General features: G+C 43.4%; 1 protein-coding gene across 11 annotated transcripts in view; it reads right to left on the bottom strand.

The window, feature by feature from the left end:
* The window catches only part of TRDN (triadin), a 296,487-nt gene that overhangs the window by 188,072 nt on the left and 89,888 nt on the right, over nucleotides 1-18,527 (bottom strand). For all 11 annotated transcript variants that reach the window (XM_077300566.1, XM_077300474.1, XM_077300511.1 and 8 more), the window contains 4 exons: nucleotides 17,990-18,448; nucleotides 13,724-13,834; nucleotides 8,857-8,922; nucleotides 3,263-3,328 (listed from right to left, as the gene is read on the bottom strand). In XM_077300566.1, the coding sequence (XP_077156681.1) occupies nucleotides 3,263-3,328; nucleotides 8,857-8,922; nucleotides 13,724-13,834; nucleotides 17,990-18,448 (702 nt within the window). The remainder of the gene's footprint in view (nucleotides 1-3,262; nucleotides 3,329-8,856; nucleotides 8,923-13,723; nucleotides 13,835-17,989; nucleotides 18,449-18,527) is intronic.

The following is an 18,527-nucleotide window of genomic DNA, read 5'->3' as shown; positions in this document are numbered from 1 at the left end:
TCAATTATTTGCTTTTCAGTATATACCAATTATATTTGATGGAATCTTCTAGCTTTGTCCTGCCTTACGTAGTATCATCATTTGTCACATTACTAGAACTAGAAACATGCATATCTCCTTCTGCAGTTAGAAGACCAGGCAGTGAGCGAAAGGAGAAGGATTCCACTTCCTTTCTTTGGCTTCACAGAGATAGCAGGGAGCTTTATCAGTTGCCTGGGCTGGCTGGGAAGGGGCTGAAGATGGGATCTTCACTACAACCAAGTAAGCAAGGCAGCAGCCATGCTGGGTTACTGCCAGTTCCATGCAGTGGGGCAGCATGCCCCGGCGCTACCCTTGTATGCATGAGGGACAAAATCCCCCAGCACACATGATCTGGCCTGGAGTCATGCAGACAGGTTCTGCCATGCCACGGCGGTGGCAGCGGAGGGGTGGGAGGTGTTCCTTAAAAGAGGGTGGGATACCATGGCAATGCTATCCCAACATCATGCGGGTTGACGATTGGCTCTGCGATGCCTACCAAGCTGAAACAGACATTTTGTGCCCCTGCTGGGACACTGTAGGCCAGGGAAGAGTCAGGCCTAAACAGGCTCTTCCCTGTAGGCACGGGCCTTGCCTGGCATGGGCGCTAGCAGTGCCTGTGTTAAAAAAGGGAATGCTGAATGCCAGGCTTCAGAGATAACTGGGGCCCCTCCTCTGGCCAACACTGTTATTCTGTGATGTTTGTTTGACTGTGGATTGGGGAAGACTGGGGACTATATTGAGTTTTAATGGTATTAGAGGATTGTGATTGATTTTAAGAGGGATTTTTAATCTGTTGTGTCCATGGAGAGTGAAGAGTCCATGGAGAGTGAAGAGATATAAATCGAATAAATAAATAATAAATCAACACTCCCTTAACATGGGTCATCAGAGGCCCTAACGCAGGTCAGGGCCAGGAGGGGGCTGAACTGATGGTGAAGTCATGCATCTGTGGAGATTTGCCCCACTGACATGCGAGTGCTGATTTGGCACAATCCTCCTGTGCATAATCAGTCTATTTGTTCCTCCTTATACAGTTGACTCTGCTGCCAGGACCTGTTATCAGATTCCTCTAGCTTCCCTACTCACCTTTCCTTTGTCCTGCTACCTCATAGTGCTGTCTTTAAAAGTCTGTTGCTTGCATACTTTGTATGGAGGAGATGGTTTTAAGAAGATACTGGAATATTAATTAATTATTTTAATACCTATGACTATTTTATTATTATACTAGCTACAAAGCCTATTTAAAAATGGGCTTTGAAATAGGAGAAGGGGTAAGGGGAAGGGATGGAGAAAGGAGCCCCCCCCCCACCCCACAGCTTACCTGAATCCGGCATCCCGGGCTTATGGAGGTAGAGAGAACCCTGGCCATGGCGCCGAGCCACCCTTGGGTCTGCGAAGGGCTGTCACAGCGGCTAGAAGCCTCAGCGGGGCCAAGGGGCAGCGGAGAGGTCCTTCCCTGGCAGCTGCGGCAGCAGGGAAGCAGGCCAGGGTCTGGGAAGTGCTCTGGGCGCACCGGACCCAGGTGCAGTGTCTGCAATCCTGAGCAGGTCCTGGATGAGTGAGCACTGCAGGCGGCCGCTCCAGTACCACGTCAATCCGGAAGCTGGGTGCATCCAGATTGGCCTGCTCAGTCAACTCCTGGAGGTGGGCGCTCCAGGGGCCGGCCCAATCCAGACGCGCCCAGCTTTGCTGGGCGCATCCGGATTGGCCCACTGACCTGGATAGCACCCGGACACCATCCGGACACCACCTGGACAAGGTGGACCTCCAGGACCTGGACAGGGCCGCCTACATGGCTCTTTCAACTATATAAGAGCCACTTATATAACTATATAAGGATTATATTTTTATTGTTTATAATTTGTTGCTACCCACACTGAGCTTTTGAGGTTATTAGTTATTAGGTATTATTATTATTATTGCTGCTGTTGTTGTTGCCACAGCTGTGGTAGGTGGCTTGGACATCCTGCCAAATCTAATTTAGTGGGAGGCTGAGCCTGGATGCCTGCCTCACCCTGTTTGCAGCCATTCAGTAAGATGCCCAACTTAGGAAGTGTTGGCCAGCCCTCATCCTCTGTTGGCAAGAGAATTACACAGTGGCTTGTGCCCATGTAGGACTCCAGAACATAGCACACCACATTGCAGTAGGTAGGCATGAGGTTGGCTGGTGCCATGGGCTGAAAGATAGGTCATCTTATGCTGAATCCATGCCTTATGCTGGGAAAAAAATCTTACACTTGTGTTCCATAAAGTTGTGGCCTCTTTTATCTCCAGTTATGTTGTGTGTTTCATTTGTTTCCCTTTGGGCACTCCCTTCCTCCCCTGCCCCTAGGACTGCAATCTCATTATCCTCAGGTCTGATCGTCTAGATGCAGGTGATACAAGTTGCCTTTCCTTCTGGCATTGGGTTTTACTTGATCCACTTGCTTGGAGATATAAGGTTATCTCTTCTGTACCCCTTCCTTGAAGGCTGGCATGTTACCTACTATCAACATTATTAGAATTTATATGATTTGTAAGCAGACGGGGTATCTGCCTTCAGCCCAAAGCAGGAAATCAAGAAGTTGCCTCAGTTCTCGAAACAGAATGGACATGAACCTACTCTGCAGACTTCCTCACGTCTGCATGCAACAATTGTCATTCTATATTCATCAACACTCAGATACTAACCGCTTCTGCCTTCTTCTACCACTCATCAATAATGCTAGAGATAATGATGCTGCTCAAAATCAAAGAGATATTACAATTGTGCTATTGTGTTGCAAAAAGGTTATTCATATTTTAAAGTGTACAATTGTGAATAAATTACTTTCAGCAAATCTAGTAGGTTAAAAAGAATCAATATCTCACAGCATCTGAGGAAATCAGACCAAGATATCTTTATAGTAAACCACCACAACCACAACCCTTAAAATATTATCTTGTAATGATTAATTTTATTCTTTAGAAGTAATTGGCATAATTTGCCATTAACTCTCCCAAGTGATTAGGCCTCATGTTCTTCTGATCTTGACAAAGAATTCTGAAATTGTTCAAATTTCATTGCATACTGAAACAAAACTTCAGTCCTAAATTGAACAGCCTTTATTATGGTTATTAATCCAGAGTTATTCCTGCTGCATAAGAACTGCAGGACACATCTCATCAAGAGGCATCGGATTTAAATTGCCTACCTTTGGATTGGGAGGGGAACTATTGAAAATCAATGCTTGAAAAAATGAAATTAATAAAAGGAAAATACCTTTTGGAGGAAGTTTCTTTTCAATTTTTTCTTGTTCAAGCTTCACCTTTTCCGCTACTAAAGCTGCTGTAAAAATCATACAGAATAATCTACTTAGAAAAGACATTTACATGGATTTCAAGTACCATGTCTCTGGAATGTCAATATTGATTTCTGGTTGTTTGATGCATTAACATGGATGAGATACTTATATGCAAGCCTCACTAAGAACCTTAGCACTGTTTACCAATCTTTGTCAGTATAGCCAATTATACACCTTTTAGCTCCCTCACAAAATGCACATGATGTCTTTACATTATTCTTATAGTCTGTATTCCTAAATTCTACCAAAACCTACTCAAAATGACCCCAACATTGTTTAGCAATTGCAATAACAAACTTTAATTTTATATCTTCTTAGCAATACTAGGCAGCTGTCCACCTCCAACTAGCTAGTGATCCCTGGCCCCAAGGAAGTCCACTTGACCTGGCCCCCGCCTGGTGTAACAAACTCCGAGAGGAGATCAGGGCCCTAACAGAACTAAAACAGTTCTGCAGAGTCTGCAAAAGGGAGTTCCTCCACCAGGCATTTGGTTGAGGTCGACCAAAACTAAACAGCATTTACTGGGCCCTGGAACCTCTATCTTTTTATCTGACCAATCATGGGCCTGTTAGACTTTTTACTCTGTAAATTATACTCTGATACCATTATATCTTCTTTGTTTATTGTTACTATTGTTATTATTATTACTGTTACCGTCATTCATTATAATCACTGAGCTTGATTATTCCTGTTAATATTCTATGTGAACCACCCTGAGCTTTAGGGGAGAACAGTATACAAATTAAATAAATAAATAAAAATATATCATGTTTATCAACTTTCAAATGTAGATATTATTTTGAGATATTTACGTTATAAATTTATTCAGTAGTTTGTCCTTCAGAAAAGATGTTATAGTTAATGTTAACAGTATTGTATTGTGAACAGCTGAGATAAAAATGGGGGTGAGCTGCCCCCCCCAAAAAAAATGGGTTATGTTTCTTGACCTTCACAGTGAAGCTTCTGGGTTTAATGAAACTACAAGGCAGACCAGCCCAATCACTAAGAAGACATAGGTGATTGTCTAGGGTATCAGGTTTTTCAGGAGTTAAAAAAAAGACAAAAGGAGCCTCTTCTGCTGGCTTGAAGGGAAGCTTGTCATTAATTGGTTTCTAGAATCTCCGTATTTTCATCCTGTCTGGACTAAGATTCAGTTTATTTTCCAACCTCCATCCCTTTGCTGCTGTCAAACACTAGTTTAAGAGCTTAATTGAAAGGAAAGGTAGAGGCATGTCACCAACATAGTGATAACATTGTTATCAAAATTTCAAGATGAGCTATCCAAGTGGTTTAGTGTAAATGTTAACAAAATTAGAAAGAAAATGTAACACTGTAGTATCCCATAAGCCAGATGAGGACTCACCTTCTGAGAAAATTCATGGTTATAATGATGACCTAACCAGACTGGTATCCAATCCACCCATTCTGAAGAAGTCAATTGAGCTTGTGATAGAGCAACTCCAGGTATTCCTGAATGATAACAGTTTTCCTCAACATTTTTCAACTGAGTTTCCAGTATGGAGAATCCCTAATTGTTGAACTATATCTAAAGGATGTCCTAGAGGAGATCAACCCTGACTGCTCTTTAGAAGGCCAGATGCTGAAGATGAAACTCAAATACTTTGGCCACCTCATGAGAAGGAAGGACTCCCTGGAGAAGAGCCCAATGCTGGGAGCGATCGAGGGCAAAAGAAGAAGGGGACGACAGAGAATGAGGTGGCTGGATGGAGTCACTGAAGCAGTAGGTGCAAACTTAAATGGACTCCGGGGAATGGTAGAGGACAGGAAGGCCTGGAGGATCATTGTCCATGGGGTCGCGATGGGTCGGACACAACTTCGCACATAACAACAACAACATCTAAAGGATGAGGGTATACTACCCTGCTGCTATTTCTGGATCTCTCTGTAAATTTCCATAATGACTTGAACAACTGTCTATAGTTGGGTCTTTTGTATATCTGCTCAGAGATGCTGCTTCTATGACTCAATGAAATAAATTCAACAAAAATTGTAACTATCATTGATGCTATTCAAAACCTACCTGAAGTCAGCACAAAACTTATCCAAAGCTATGGGTCATGTCATTAATATGCTATTAATTAAGCATCCAATACATACTTTTTAGAAGAGAAAAAGTATGTCTTGGATGCTTAATCTGGAGGTTTAATCTGGAACTCTGGAGGCTCTGGTTAATTTGACGAACTAATATAAGGTAAGGGTGAGTGCAGAAAAGATAAAAGTGATGTTGATGCAGAATCCACAGGTCACAGATAGAATAATAGAATCATAGAGTTGGAAGAGCCCTCCACGGTCATCTAGTCCAATTCCCTGCAGAATGCCGGAAATTCACAACTACCTGCCCACCCAATTCCATGTCCAGATGATGCCCCACCCTAAAAAACAAACAAACCAAAACAAAAATCAGAATCCTTGGTCAGTCTGATCTGGAGGAAATTTGTCTTCTGACCCCAAAGTGGTAATCAGCATTTCCCTGGACATGCAAGAACGGGTCCCAAGAGGCAAGCTCAGACACAACCCCTTATGCCCACCCACTTACAGTCTGCCTAAATTCACAGAATCAGCATTTCTGTCAGATGGCTCTGCTTAAAAACTTCCAAAGAAGGAGAACCTACCACCTCCTGAGGACGCCTGTTCCACTGAGGAACTGCTCTAACTGTCAGGAACTTCTTCCGGATGTTCAGCTGACAATTGACAGGCAGGAGGGCAAACCTGGCTCCAAAGAAAATGCTTACCTTATTGATTTTATTGGAAAAACCGGCCACAGCTTTAATAACAGAATCTGTAGTGTTGGTTGGACATAGGGGAGAGCCTGTCCTGTGGTCAGCCGACTACACCCCACCAGCTACTCCTAGTGGCCTTACCAGGAACCCCTCCCTTCTCCCAACCGGGAGCAAGGAGTCCTTGGCCACTAGGACCCTACTTGGGAAGTGCCCCACCCAAGGTACCGCACGGGGCGCACACCTCCTTTGGTCCAACCTCGGGCCACCCGGCTGCGTGAATCCCTGACCTTTCCCTGAAGGGTTAGGTCACTCATGCCCAGCCAAGAGGTCCCAGCCTGGGTGTCGGGCCAAAAGCTGTACTCCCCCAATACTCAGGCTCCCCCTATGCCATTCTGCCAGCTGTGACATAACTTAACACACAACAGCATTAACTGGTAACCACGATGTAAAAACAATAGTGACAACAGTAATATAAGGAGGGTGGGAGGGAAAAGCCTTCCGTTGTCAGCAGCTCCGGGTGGCAAATGAGGCTGGGCTAGCGCACGTGGCGCAATTTATAGCCCGTCGCCTTGCTCCACCCTCACGCCCGCCGTTGTGCTGTCCTTGACGTGTCAGCCGACCGTCCCTTCCTGTTCCTTTTCTTTTTCGCCTGCTCCTCCGCCCGTCAATGGGCGGCTTTGGTAAGTCATTGCCTTCTTTTCTCTTCAAATAATTTCATCCCATTGGTTCTGGTCCAACCCTCTGGGGCAGCAAACAACTCCTCTGCTCCATCCTCTATGTGATAGCCCTTCAGGTACTTGGCAACAGCTATCATAATACCTCTTAGTCATCTTCTCTCCAGGCTAAACAGACCAAGCTTCCTCAACCTTACCTCATACATCTTGGTCTCAAAACCCCTCACCATTTTCGTTGTCTTCCTGTGGACATGCTCTATTTTGTCTACATTCATCTTCAATTGTGGTGAACACAGTACTCTAAGTGAGGTCTAACCATAGCAGAGTAAAGCTGGACTGTCACCTCATGATATCTGGATACTATACATCGTTTGATACAGCCCCAAATCCCATTTGTCTTTTTAGCCACTGAGTCACACTGCTGACTCATGTTTAGACCCCTGGTTACTTTTTGCACTTACTACTGCCACAACAGGTCTTGCCCATCCTATAGTGATGCATATGATTTTTACTACCTAAATGCAGAACTTTACATTTATCACTATTGAAATTGATTTTATTCATTTTAGTCCAGTTTTCCAGCCTGTCAAGATCATCCTGTATTCTGATTCTGTCTTCAGTTGTGTTTGCTACCCTCCCGGTTTAGTATCATCTGCAAATTTAGTAAGCATCCCCTCTATTCCTTCATTCAAATCGTTTATGAATATGTTGAACAACACAGGGCCTCAGTTCCCTGAGGCACTCCACTTGTCACTCCTCTCCAAGAGAATGATGAACCATTAACAAGCACCCTTTGGGTGCAATAGAATTAGAATAGATAAAGGTAAAGGTAAAGGTATCCCCTGTGCAAGCACCGAGTCATGTCTGACCCTTGGGGTGACGCCCTCCAGCGTTTTCATGGCAGACTCAATACGGGGTGGTTTGCCAGTGCCTTCCCCAGTAATTACCGTTTACCCCCCAGCAAGCTGGGTACTCATTTTACCGACCTCGGAAGGATGGAAGGCTGAGTCAACCTTGAGCCGGCTGCTGGGATTGAACTCCCAGCCTCATGGGCAAAGCTTTCAGACGGCTGCCTTATCACTCTGCGCCACAAGAGGCTCTAGAATAGATAGAATTAGTTTATTTATGACAGAAGGGATGAAAACAGCCAAAATTGGACAGATAGTAGTGGTGGTAGAGGTAAATGTTATCATTCATTTATTACATGGGCTGTGCTCTGCCTTGGAGAAGGGAACCTTGCCAAATTATCAATGTTAATACATTTGTAAAAAATAATGTATCCCCCTCCCCCAAAAAACCATAATAGCAGTGGTGAAGAAGAGTTTGGTCAGAAATTTATAGATACACTTTTTTACTTTGTCCCTAAGTATATTTAAAAATAGAGCAATAAAAAGATAGCAAACTGGCTCCTCACTCCCTACAGTGTGTGTGGTCATTGCAAGATATGTATATCTTATCTAGGCATCCTTACTTGCCTTGCTGCAGAATAAAAGTAAAGCTGTCAGTGGGAGAAATGCACGTAATATGTTGGAATGAAAAAGTTGTTGCAATAAATAAAGGGACTATTTTTAGATTCTATGAATATCACAGACCGAGGCATGGTAAACAACAACTGAAATATCCCGATCCTCACTAAATAGAAAACTGATACACAATTAAAATACTTTGTTATAGGCATATCTTTGGAGGAAAAGGACAACAGCCATGACTTCTTGATATCCACACAATTACTCCATATAGAGTAGGTTGCTTGCTCAGTTACTAGAAGTACTGTACACACTAAGCTAAAACAAGCACTGGCCCAAGATCTTGGAACCTTTGACAGAACACCCAAAATGGCAACTATCTCTGTTATTAATTAACGAGGAATGCAATCCACTGAAAAGTTCTTCGTGGGACCTTTGGTAGTATGAATGGAGCAGCACTAGCCTGTTCATACAGAACTTCCTGGTAATTTCAAAAGGTTGTATTTCCTGATCTACCAGGTCACATTTGCTAGCATTTTGAATGCCTTCTGTAGCACCTATCACCTGCTACCTGAGATAGGCCACTTCATGGCAAGTTCACTTCTGCACTGAATCCAATAGATAAAAATACCTTTCGGTGAAGTAGGTGCTTTCTTTTTAAGCTTTTCTTGCTTTGAAGGCTTCTCTTTGGCAGGTACTAGAAAGCAATAGAAAGCAATAGAAATGATACAGTACTTTCATTCAAGGGATAATAGTATAGCATAATAAAGAATAGCAAGGGAAAGAAGAACATTGGGTAGAAGGGGGACAGTTCAGGAAACATCATGAGTCAAGGAAGAGTGGCAAATCTCAGAAACTAAGCAGGGTTAGACCTTGTAAGTATTTGGATGAGAGATCACCAAAGAAGGCCAGGGTTTTGACACAAAGGCAGGCAATGGCAAGCCACTTCTGAGCATCTCTTGTCTTCAAAACCCTATGGGATCGCCATCAATCGGCTGTGACTTGACAGCACCAAAACATTTATTAACTGCCTGTCTTTCTTATGGAACTCAAGCCAGCTGACAATTAAAAACAGATAATAACCCCCCCCCCCCCGATTATATTGTACTTGCCTGTAAAGAAAACCATTCAGCACATGGGTGTTGGTGAAGGGGAGAGAGAGGCTTTCAGAATGTGAAAGTCTATTTCCACTCCTCCTTCTCCATCAGATAGCTAAAGCATCATGGGATTACAGTATTTTTTTAAGGGTTCATATGCTTAGCTACAGTGCATGCCTGCTGCCTTGTTTTCACCAGGGTTTTAAACAATTAGATGTGATTTATATTTTTAAAGATCAAGACAAAGATCGTATCACCCATACAAGACGGATCATGACAATTGGCTACCATGTTTAAAGCCTGGTTTATCAGCTGTTATTTCAGGCAACAGCAGTTTTGTCTGTCGATAGTGCCATTCTCTGCGGGGCATGAACCTTAACCCAACTGGCCTCTGAAAATACTGAAACATGATTATGCCTCAAGAAAGCCTTAAATTCAATACACTAAAATGAAAAATGACCGTAAGTGCTCCTGCAAATACCACATGTCCATTTGCCTTAAGCAAGTCATTTTCTTTACAGGCAAGTACAATATAATCAGTTTTTTATTATCATCCATCAACCTTGGAAATAATGCACAAATAGTCTTTGAGCCAGAGAGAGCAACGTTGCTTTTCATGGCAATTCCATGGCATAATCATATAATGGATATAATGTACAACCCATGATTTCTGCTGAAGCAGTTAATGTAACAGTTGATCCTGGGGATATAATAGAGGCCATGGAAGGTTATTTATTATTATTTGCTTATCTGATTTATATACCGCCTAATAAAAAAACTGTCAACATATTACTGAATATTTTAATTTAAAGTCATCCCCTTCAGGGTCTCAGGCAAGTAACGTTTTCTTATTTCCTACGTCCCATGAGTTTTAATAAGCCCTGTAAAGAACACCATTGTCTCATTCCCATTTTTCATATAGGGTTTAGAGTGCTTTTGCACACTATTGTGAGCCTTTTTTATTTTGTTGCTGGTTTTCCTGTTGACATTTTAATGCTTATTACTGTTATGATGCAAAACGTAATGGTAAAAGATCCCAAACTAAGGAACTGCTCATTCTGGCCCATTAGGCTGGAAATCATCTTGGTACATTGCACCCTTGTTCTATGTGAGGGATTAGTGAGTTAGCCTGTTGCAGCCAAACTGACGGATAAACTGACATACTTATTATGTCATAAGCCACAGCTAAGGAACGGCGAGGGGAGCCTTGCCTCTTGAAAGCTGAGACCCTGGAAATCTTACTGATCTTTAATGTTCTATTGGGCTTGGAACTAGGTCTTCTGCTGAAGACCAACATTGCTACCTAACTGAACCTTTAAAAAAGAGTGATTTTGTTCAAATTGATAAGCTCTTGCTATGTGTGTGTGAAATATCCTTCTTGTGGTTTCAACGTACAAAAAAAATGACTGCTGGTATACAAGCATATTATGAAAACCTATGATATGTTATTCAAGTCTCTAAAGAATAAAGTGTTTTACATTTAACATCACCCTATCTACAAACAATTCAGCAATCACAAAATTAATTAGTCTTTTTTTTCTGTCTACAGCTTTAACTGCAACCATCCTGGTTCATTATCTTATTTAATTAAAAGCAATGCTTTGGGTTTTTTTCCACCTCACTACCCTTCCCTGAATTTTAAAAGCTGATCAGATAAAATTTCAGGCTATACACATAAGAATTTTAAAATCTAAAAACAGCGGCAGTAAGCTTCTACTTCCCTGTGACTAAAAATAACAACATCCTGTGCAAAGCTGAGTATATTGTGGTCTGATACTGGCCCATTATGCACGGCCGCCGAAACGGCGATTTCGGGTCACATGGAAAACGCGGAGGGGGAAGACGCGACGCACACCGGTTATGCACGGGGCGGGGCGCAGCGGCGGCAAAACCCAGAGTAACCGATTATGCACGTGGCGATCCGGGCGCCGCTTCTGGTTGCGCCAGGTCACCCGGAAGCTGCGCTTTCTTCCGCGTTTCACTGACGCGGCTTTTTTGGCGGCATGCACCGAAGCTGCGGCCGGTTGCAGTCGGCTCCGTGCGCTATCGGTGATTTTAGTCACTGCCATTCCACCCCGAATGTGCGTTATTTCCCCCGTGCATAATGGGTCACTGAGAAGAAACAGCCATGGAGGTTGGGAGAAGACTCCCCTGAATGATGACAATTTATTTAATATTTACTATTCAAGGCCTTGTGGCAAGACTGTAGTTCATTATGCCCTGCCCTAAAGAACATTTCAAAGAAACTCAAGATGCGATTTCAGTCATTATGTCCAGGCATGATGTTGACTCATATATTTATTTACTTATTTATCTGTTCTCAAATTAATATGCCTTGGCAGTTCACAATAGTTTATAATTTACAGTAGATTAAAATAGTTCAGGTATTTAAAACTAATAATTTACATTTTAAAACAATCCAAAAGTTCACTGCCATTTCTCTATCAAAAAGGAAGGGGAATAAAGTGCTTTCTTAATACATCCGTCAGGTACATATTTGTTTCCAATTATGTCCAAGCATCTAAGAAGGTTGGTTCATTTATGGTATGTATGTAAGCCTCAACCATAGACCTGACAGAACAGCTCTCTTTTACAGCCCCCGATGAACTGTTAAGTTCTGCAGGCCCCAGATCTCACTTGGAACAGTATTCTGAAAGGCTGGCTCTAGGATTGAAAAGGCCCTGGCTCTGGTTGAAGCAAGTTTTATTTCTTTGAGGCCAGGGACCTTGAACTGATTCTATGTGCTCAATCATAGTTGTCTTTGAGGGCGAAGTACAGAAGACAGTGTCACAGGTACAACGGTCCCAGACCTTAGATCCATTTGGCTAATGGTGGCACTTTCCCCTGTCACCTTCCATTGGAGCAAAAGGCTTACTCCAGGGTCCTCAAACTTTTTAAACAGGGGGCCAGTTCACTGTCCCTCAGACCGTTAGAGGGCCGGTCTATAGTTTAAAAAACAAACTATGAAAAAATTCCTATGCACACTGCACATATCTTATTTTGAAGTAAAAAAACAAAATGGGAACAAATACAATATTTAAAATGAAGAACTAGTAAAGTTAAATCAACAAACTTGCCAGTATTTTAATGGGAACTATGGGCCTGCTTTTGGCTAATGAGATGGTCAATGTCCCGTTCCATATTTGTCACTGCTAGTTGTAACAAGTGATGCAAGTGTGCATCGGTTAGTCTATATCTGGTTGGAGATTTCAGATGTTTCATACTGGAAAAAGTCTGTTCACAGACATAAGTGCTGCCAAAGATGGTGGCTATTTTTAGTGCATAGTTCCTGAGATTAGGATATGTATCAGAGAGAGATGCATAGAAATTAGGAAGGCTGCTTGACTTGAATGCGTCTTTCAGAGAGTCACAATTCTGCAGTTCAGCCAGTTCCATTTGGTAATTTGTATCCACATTTTCAATGTCAATAGGAAATGGGTTATGGTGGGTAGGGGGAGAAACCACAAGTCTCAGCTCTGCAGAGCCAAGCCAGCCACCCTGGCTGGGCTGCACCAACACTCACCTGCTACCTGCTGCTGTATGGCCACCCCTCCGAAAGAGCTCAGCACTGTGGGCTAGCAACCCTGTTGCACTCGCGTTCCACTGGCGCCGACATAGCTTTTTTCTGCCTCAGCTGGTAACTGACTTTGGTCATGCCAGTCAACAGTGAGGACTCAGAGTTTTAATTCTGCAAAGGGAACTATTACTTCAGGCTAAGAAATATGGGATTCATTCTAATGCCTTCTGATTTAAAATCAATAACTTTTAAAGTCTGGAAATGTATGTTTCTTTATCATTCTCAGGCTTTATGTGTTGTGGAATGGTAATGAGCTGAAAGGTCCATATATAAAATTAATATTGGTTCACGCCATATTTTGAACTCAATTTCCTCACAGTAAAGTGTGAACTGAATACAAGGAATGTAACATATTTCCCGAGCCCTCCTTAGCTACTTTAAACAACCTTTTGCCTTCCGTACCACCTTCAAATTCCTTCATCCATCTCACTTTATGTTCCCAACCCACAGCTATTTGATTCAGTCTCTTTCATCTTCAAAACCTCTGAATCTTCCACGTTTTACTTTTGGAGCCAGCACTGATTCTTGCCCTTTGCTAACTTTATCCCCTCCTCTAGATAGCTCATGTGATATCAAATGTCTTTATCTTCATTGACAAGAATATGAAAGTGTTGTGCACCATTCCCAGAGACTGGCCTCTTATTGGCTGATGGATGTATAAACAATTTACTGGAAAATGGGAGAATAGCAGTGAGGAGTGAAATTAAAGGGAGGGGTCTTTCACCCCTGTTCTTGGGGGGGGGGGTTCATGTGCCCACATCTCTGGCAGTCATTAGATGCCTCAGAACATGACAATCAACTAGTTCATGGGAAAGGATGTTTACCTATGACTTTTTCTTTCTTTTCCAGTTTTTCAGGTAGCTCAGGTTTCCCTCTCTTTTCAGGCTTTTCTCTTTTCTCAGGTTTTTCATGTATTTCTGGCTTTTCTTTGTGCACTGCAAAATAAGAGGTATATTTTTTATAACATAGGGGGGAAAACATTGAAGGGGCATAATAGAATCAAAACAAAACAAGGCCTTCACCTCAGACCTCACTCTTCCAAACACAGCTGCCTTCTCATTTTAAGGAAGGTTGACAAAGATTCCCCTGTGTTGGACAGAAACCAGGGGAAACCATGAAGTAACAGAGCCCAGAAAATTTTGCTCTTTATATCTCCCATTATTTTTCACTTGACCTGCTGTCCCACTTTTCTTCTACAAGAAAAGCTAATTATCTTTGTGTGTAATTTTGCAGAAACTGTTTTGACAGCATATTTACTTGTAGTAAACATTTTGCTGGTATAAAGAACTACAAAGAGCTAGTTTTTTAAAAAAAATCCACAGAAAAATTTAAAAATTAAAGTACAAAACATCAAGATTGAGGTATCAGGATGGTAAGAAATTTATAATTGCATACCTGTCTTTTTCAGTGTTTAAGGCATTGGGACAGGAATCATTAATAACTAAATCTGGGTTCATTTCTTTCAGTAATCAAGATTTTACATAGCTGGCAAACAAGAACCTTTCCAAAACTGTAAATATTTTGGAAACTGAAAAGGGGAGGTGGGTGATTATTATGTAAGAAGGCTTAAAATATTTTACTTGTTGATACTTTTTATGGACTGCAATGGTAATATATGCACATTAGTAGTTTTGAAGAATCTTAAATGTGTACACAGGGTTACAGACAATAATGCGCAGCAAGGAATCAACTGCACCGCCAGTTGACGTGGTAGAGGGTGGGTTGGAGGCGGACGTGACCACCCTCTGGCCCGTGCAGGGTGCCCCATCTTTGGAAATTTTTAAATAGAGGCTGGATAGCCATCTGACAGAGAGGCTGATTCTGTGAAGGCAAAGTGGTTATAGTGGATGAGCGATAGGCATAGGGTCCTGCATAGGGTTGGACTAGATGACCCATGAGGTCCCTTCCAACTCTATTATTCTATGATTCTATGATTCTAAGAGGCAGGCAGAACCCATGACACCTGTAAAGGCACGTGGGTCCTGGCCTCTTTGCCCAGCTCTCCGCATAGCAGCTTTCCTCCCTCCTGCCGAATATAAGATGTGTAAACAGCCTCTAGGCTGTGTCTGTGGTAGACGTTTAATGGTTAATATTTTGTCGTAGCAGTGGGTTTTGCATGGGATGGAGCTTGTTGGCAGGGAGTCTGGTGGGTGATTGGACTCCCTGGGGTTCAGGGCCTCAATACGGTGTGGCATGTAAACTAGAATGGCTTACCCAGCTGGGAGGCCAGAGGTTCGTTGCCAGGCAGCCTGGGGGCAGCCAAAGCAGGTGGGCACCTTGTGGCTCCCCTCACATAGGTCACCGCCAGTAGGGCAGACTTCAGTAGGCAAGGGGAACTGTTCTCCTGGCTGGGAATAGTGTGGATCCACAGCGTGCCTCTGGAAGCCACGGGTTTTGGTGCAGTCCGCTGACTGCTAGGTTAGGCTCCTTCTCCCATGCTGTGCCAATCCTCCTGTGGGGAGGTAATAAAGCTGTGGCTATGTTTATAGCCAATAACTGTGTGTCACGTCTTATTCCAGCCCAAAATGTGCTCCTGCAAGTCAACTGCTAACAAACAAAGCTTTTAAAAACCCACTATTCTGGACTTCAAAAAGTATTACTTGTGTGCTTTTGTGGACTTTTCTACCCACTGGGTTTTGTGAAGCAGGCTGGAATAATAGCTGGGAGGCAGCAGAAGCAGTGACACTGCTGAAGACAGGATTTCCCAAGACAAGCCAGGATTCATTAATCATCTGCAGGCTGAATCCTAGTTTCTCCAAACTAACTATAACAAACTATGTTTTCACCTTAGATCTAAGCTGACACGTTAATTGTGAGGTGGTTGCCATCTTGGATTAGGATCAGGGAAATGCAATTTCAAATTCAAATCTTCACTTTGCCATGAAGCTTGCTGGATGACCTTTGGCCAGTCATTCTCACTCAGCCTAACCTGCCTCACACCTTAATGTGAGGATACACTAGGTAAGGAATAATAATGCAAACTGTCCTGAGATTCTTGGAGGAAGGATGAGATAAAAATGGACTAGATGTATATGTGACTGTAAACCATTTCAGATCTTGAGAAAATCAGTTTAAAATGTCAATATATGCTGGGTAGGATTTGCTGGAATCCAAAATAAAGTGTAGGATAAAATCAATATAAAACTGCCTTGACTTCTGGAGTGGTACATGGAAAAAGTCTGGTAGTAGCCCCCCAACAGTTGAAGGAGGCATGACTGCTAAGACTTAATATGGCAAGTATCATCCAAGAGATTCTTGCATATGGAACATCTTGGTCAAATGTTGATGTTGATGAAGAATGGTCTTTCCTACTTGGAAAACTGAAAGAGAGGCTCCTTCCTTTTCATACAAAAGGAATCATATTTGCAATAAAGAAAACTGGCAAGTAAAATGATCTTAAACACAGGTTGTATAGAATCATAGAATCATAGAGTTGGAAGGGGCCATACAGGTCATCTAATCCAACCCCCTGCTCAATGCGGGATCAGCCCTAAGCACCCTAAAGCATCCAAGAAAAATGTGTATCCAACCTTTGCTTGAAGACTGCCAGTGAGCTCACCACCTCCTTAGGCAGCCTATTCCACTGCTGAACTACACTGACTGTGAGAAATGTTTTCCTGATATCTAGCCTCTATCGTTGTACTTGAAGTTTAAACCCATTACTGCGTGTCCTCTCCTCTGCAGCCAGCAGAAACAGCATCCTGCCCTCCACCAAGTGACAACCTTTCAAATACTTAAAGAGGGCTACCATGTCCCCTCTCAACCTCCTTTTCTCCAGGCTGAACATTCCCAAGTCCCTCAACCTATCTTCATAGGGCTTGGTCCCTTGGCCCCAGATCATAGGGGTCCCTTGGCCCCAGATCGTCAGTCCATTTCTAAGAAGGAAAAAAGCTTGACCTAATGCTTATGCCATTACAAAGACATTACAAAGACATTTTTTAACATTCCCTAAATGTTTATTCTAAATGTATAGAACCTCTCTCTATATATAAACACACACATACACTAATGTCTAATCTGTAACCATAGTGCCTCTATACATTTTGGAAACAGCACTAGGGGTGGTCTGCTGTCCAGGAAACATCCGGCGGGACGAGCCAATCTGGGCATGGCCAGCACAGCTGGCTGAGCACCCAGATTGACCTGGGCCCCATAACACCCGCCCCAAAACCTTCTTGCGAGGCATGCACCACCTTGCAGCCACACACTCCCTACCAGCCACTGAGCCCTGCCCAGGCTGCTGCTTCACTCAGCTAGTGGCAGCTGCGAGGTGCCATTAGTGGCCCCTAGGAGGAGGTGACCCCGAGAAGGCATCAGCAGCCTCAAGGAGGTAGTGACCATGGCTGTGAGGAGCTGGCAGCCATGGCCACCAGGACAACCTGGCCGCCGCCACAATGAGGAGGGGGTGCTCCGAGGCATCAGTGGTGCCTGCAAGGAGGTGCCTTGCAGCCACAAGGATGAGCCCCCAGCTGCCACTGGGCAGTGCCTTGCAGCCACAAGGATGAGCCGCCAGCTGCCACTGGGTGCACGAGGTGTCCCAATGTGGTGGCGGAGGCCGAGGGGAGCCAGTGGCCCCTAGGGGTGGCTCTGTCCAAGAGGAGCAGCCAGCTTCTGTGCCCCCAAGCTGCCAACAGCCCTGAGCCAGCGGCCGTGGACCTGCTCTGCTGCTGCCAGCTGCACCCCACCACAACCTACACAGTGGTCACACAGGCACCTGAGGACTGCCAGTCCAAGGGCTGCCATCCACTCCTCACAGAGCATTCTAGAGGGAAAGTAAAGGAGGGAGCGGGAGCCTACTCCACACTTCACCTTCCCAACCTTGCCTCCCTCCACCTCCCCACCAAACAACCCCCCACTAGCACCCACTGCATTGGAGCATGCAGCAGGCTTTTAACCTAGTATTCCAGGAGCAGAATTTCAGGCCAGAATAGCAGAATGCAGCAGGAGTTTCCTTTTCACAAGCACTACTATATTTGGGTAACACAAGATCCAAAATAGTGCAACTACATTGATCTTCCTTTGTTTATCCACAGCATCTCTGATTCAGAAGCCACTGACTAACAAGACATTTCCCACTACTTATCTCTTACCTTTAGGCATTTCCTTTTTACTGGGTTTTTCTAGTTTCTTGAGTTTTTCCTGTTTTTCAGATTTCTCAGGTTTATCCAATTTTTCAGGTTTCTCCTGTCTTTCTGATTTCTTGGGTTTCTCCAATTTTTCAGGTTTCTCTCGTTTTTCAGGTATTGTGGGTTTCTCCCATTTTTTGGGTTTCTCTCGTTTTTCAGGTATCATGGGTTTCTCCCATTTTTCCGGTTTCTCCAATTTTTCCGGTTTCTCCCGTTTTTCCAGTTTCTTGGGTTTCTCAGGTGCCTCTCGTTTTTCAGGTATCTTGGGTTTTGCCCATTTTTCAGGTTTCTCAGGTGTCTCTCGTTTTTCAGGTAACTTGGGTTTCTCCCGTTTTTCAGGTTTCTCCCGTTTTTCTGGTTTCTCCCGTTTTTCTGGTTTCTCAGGTGTCTCCCGTTTTTCAGGTTTCTCTTCTTTGTGAATTTCTACAATGACAACACCAAAATACTCATATATCTGAAATTCATATATTTCATAGCAGCATTGTTATATAAAAATATCAAA

This window comes from Paroedura picta, chromosome 1 (assembly GCF_049243985.1).
Source record: "Paroedura picta isolate Pp20150507F chromosome 1, Ppicta_v3.0, whole genome shotgun sequence".
Lineage (NCBI taxonomy): Eukaryota > Metazoa > Chordata > Lepidosauria > Squamata > Gekkonidae > Paroedura > Paroedura picta.
Note: the sequence above shows the minus strand (reverse complement) of the source record. Positions and strands in the feature narration are given on the sequence as shown.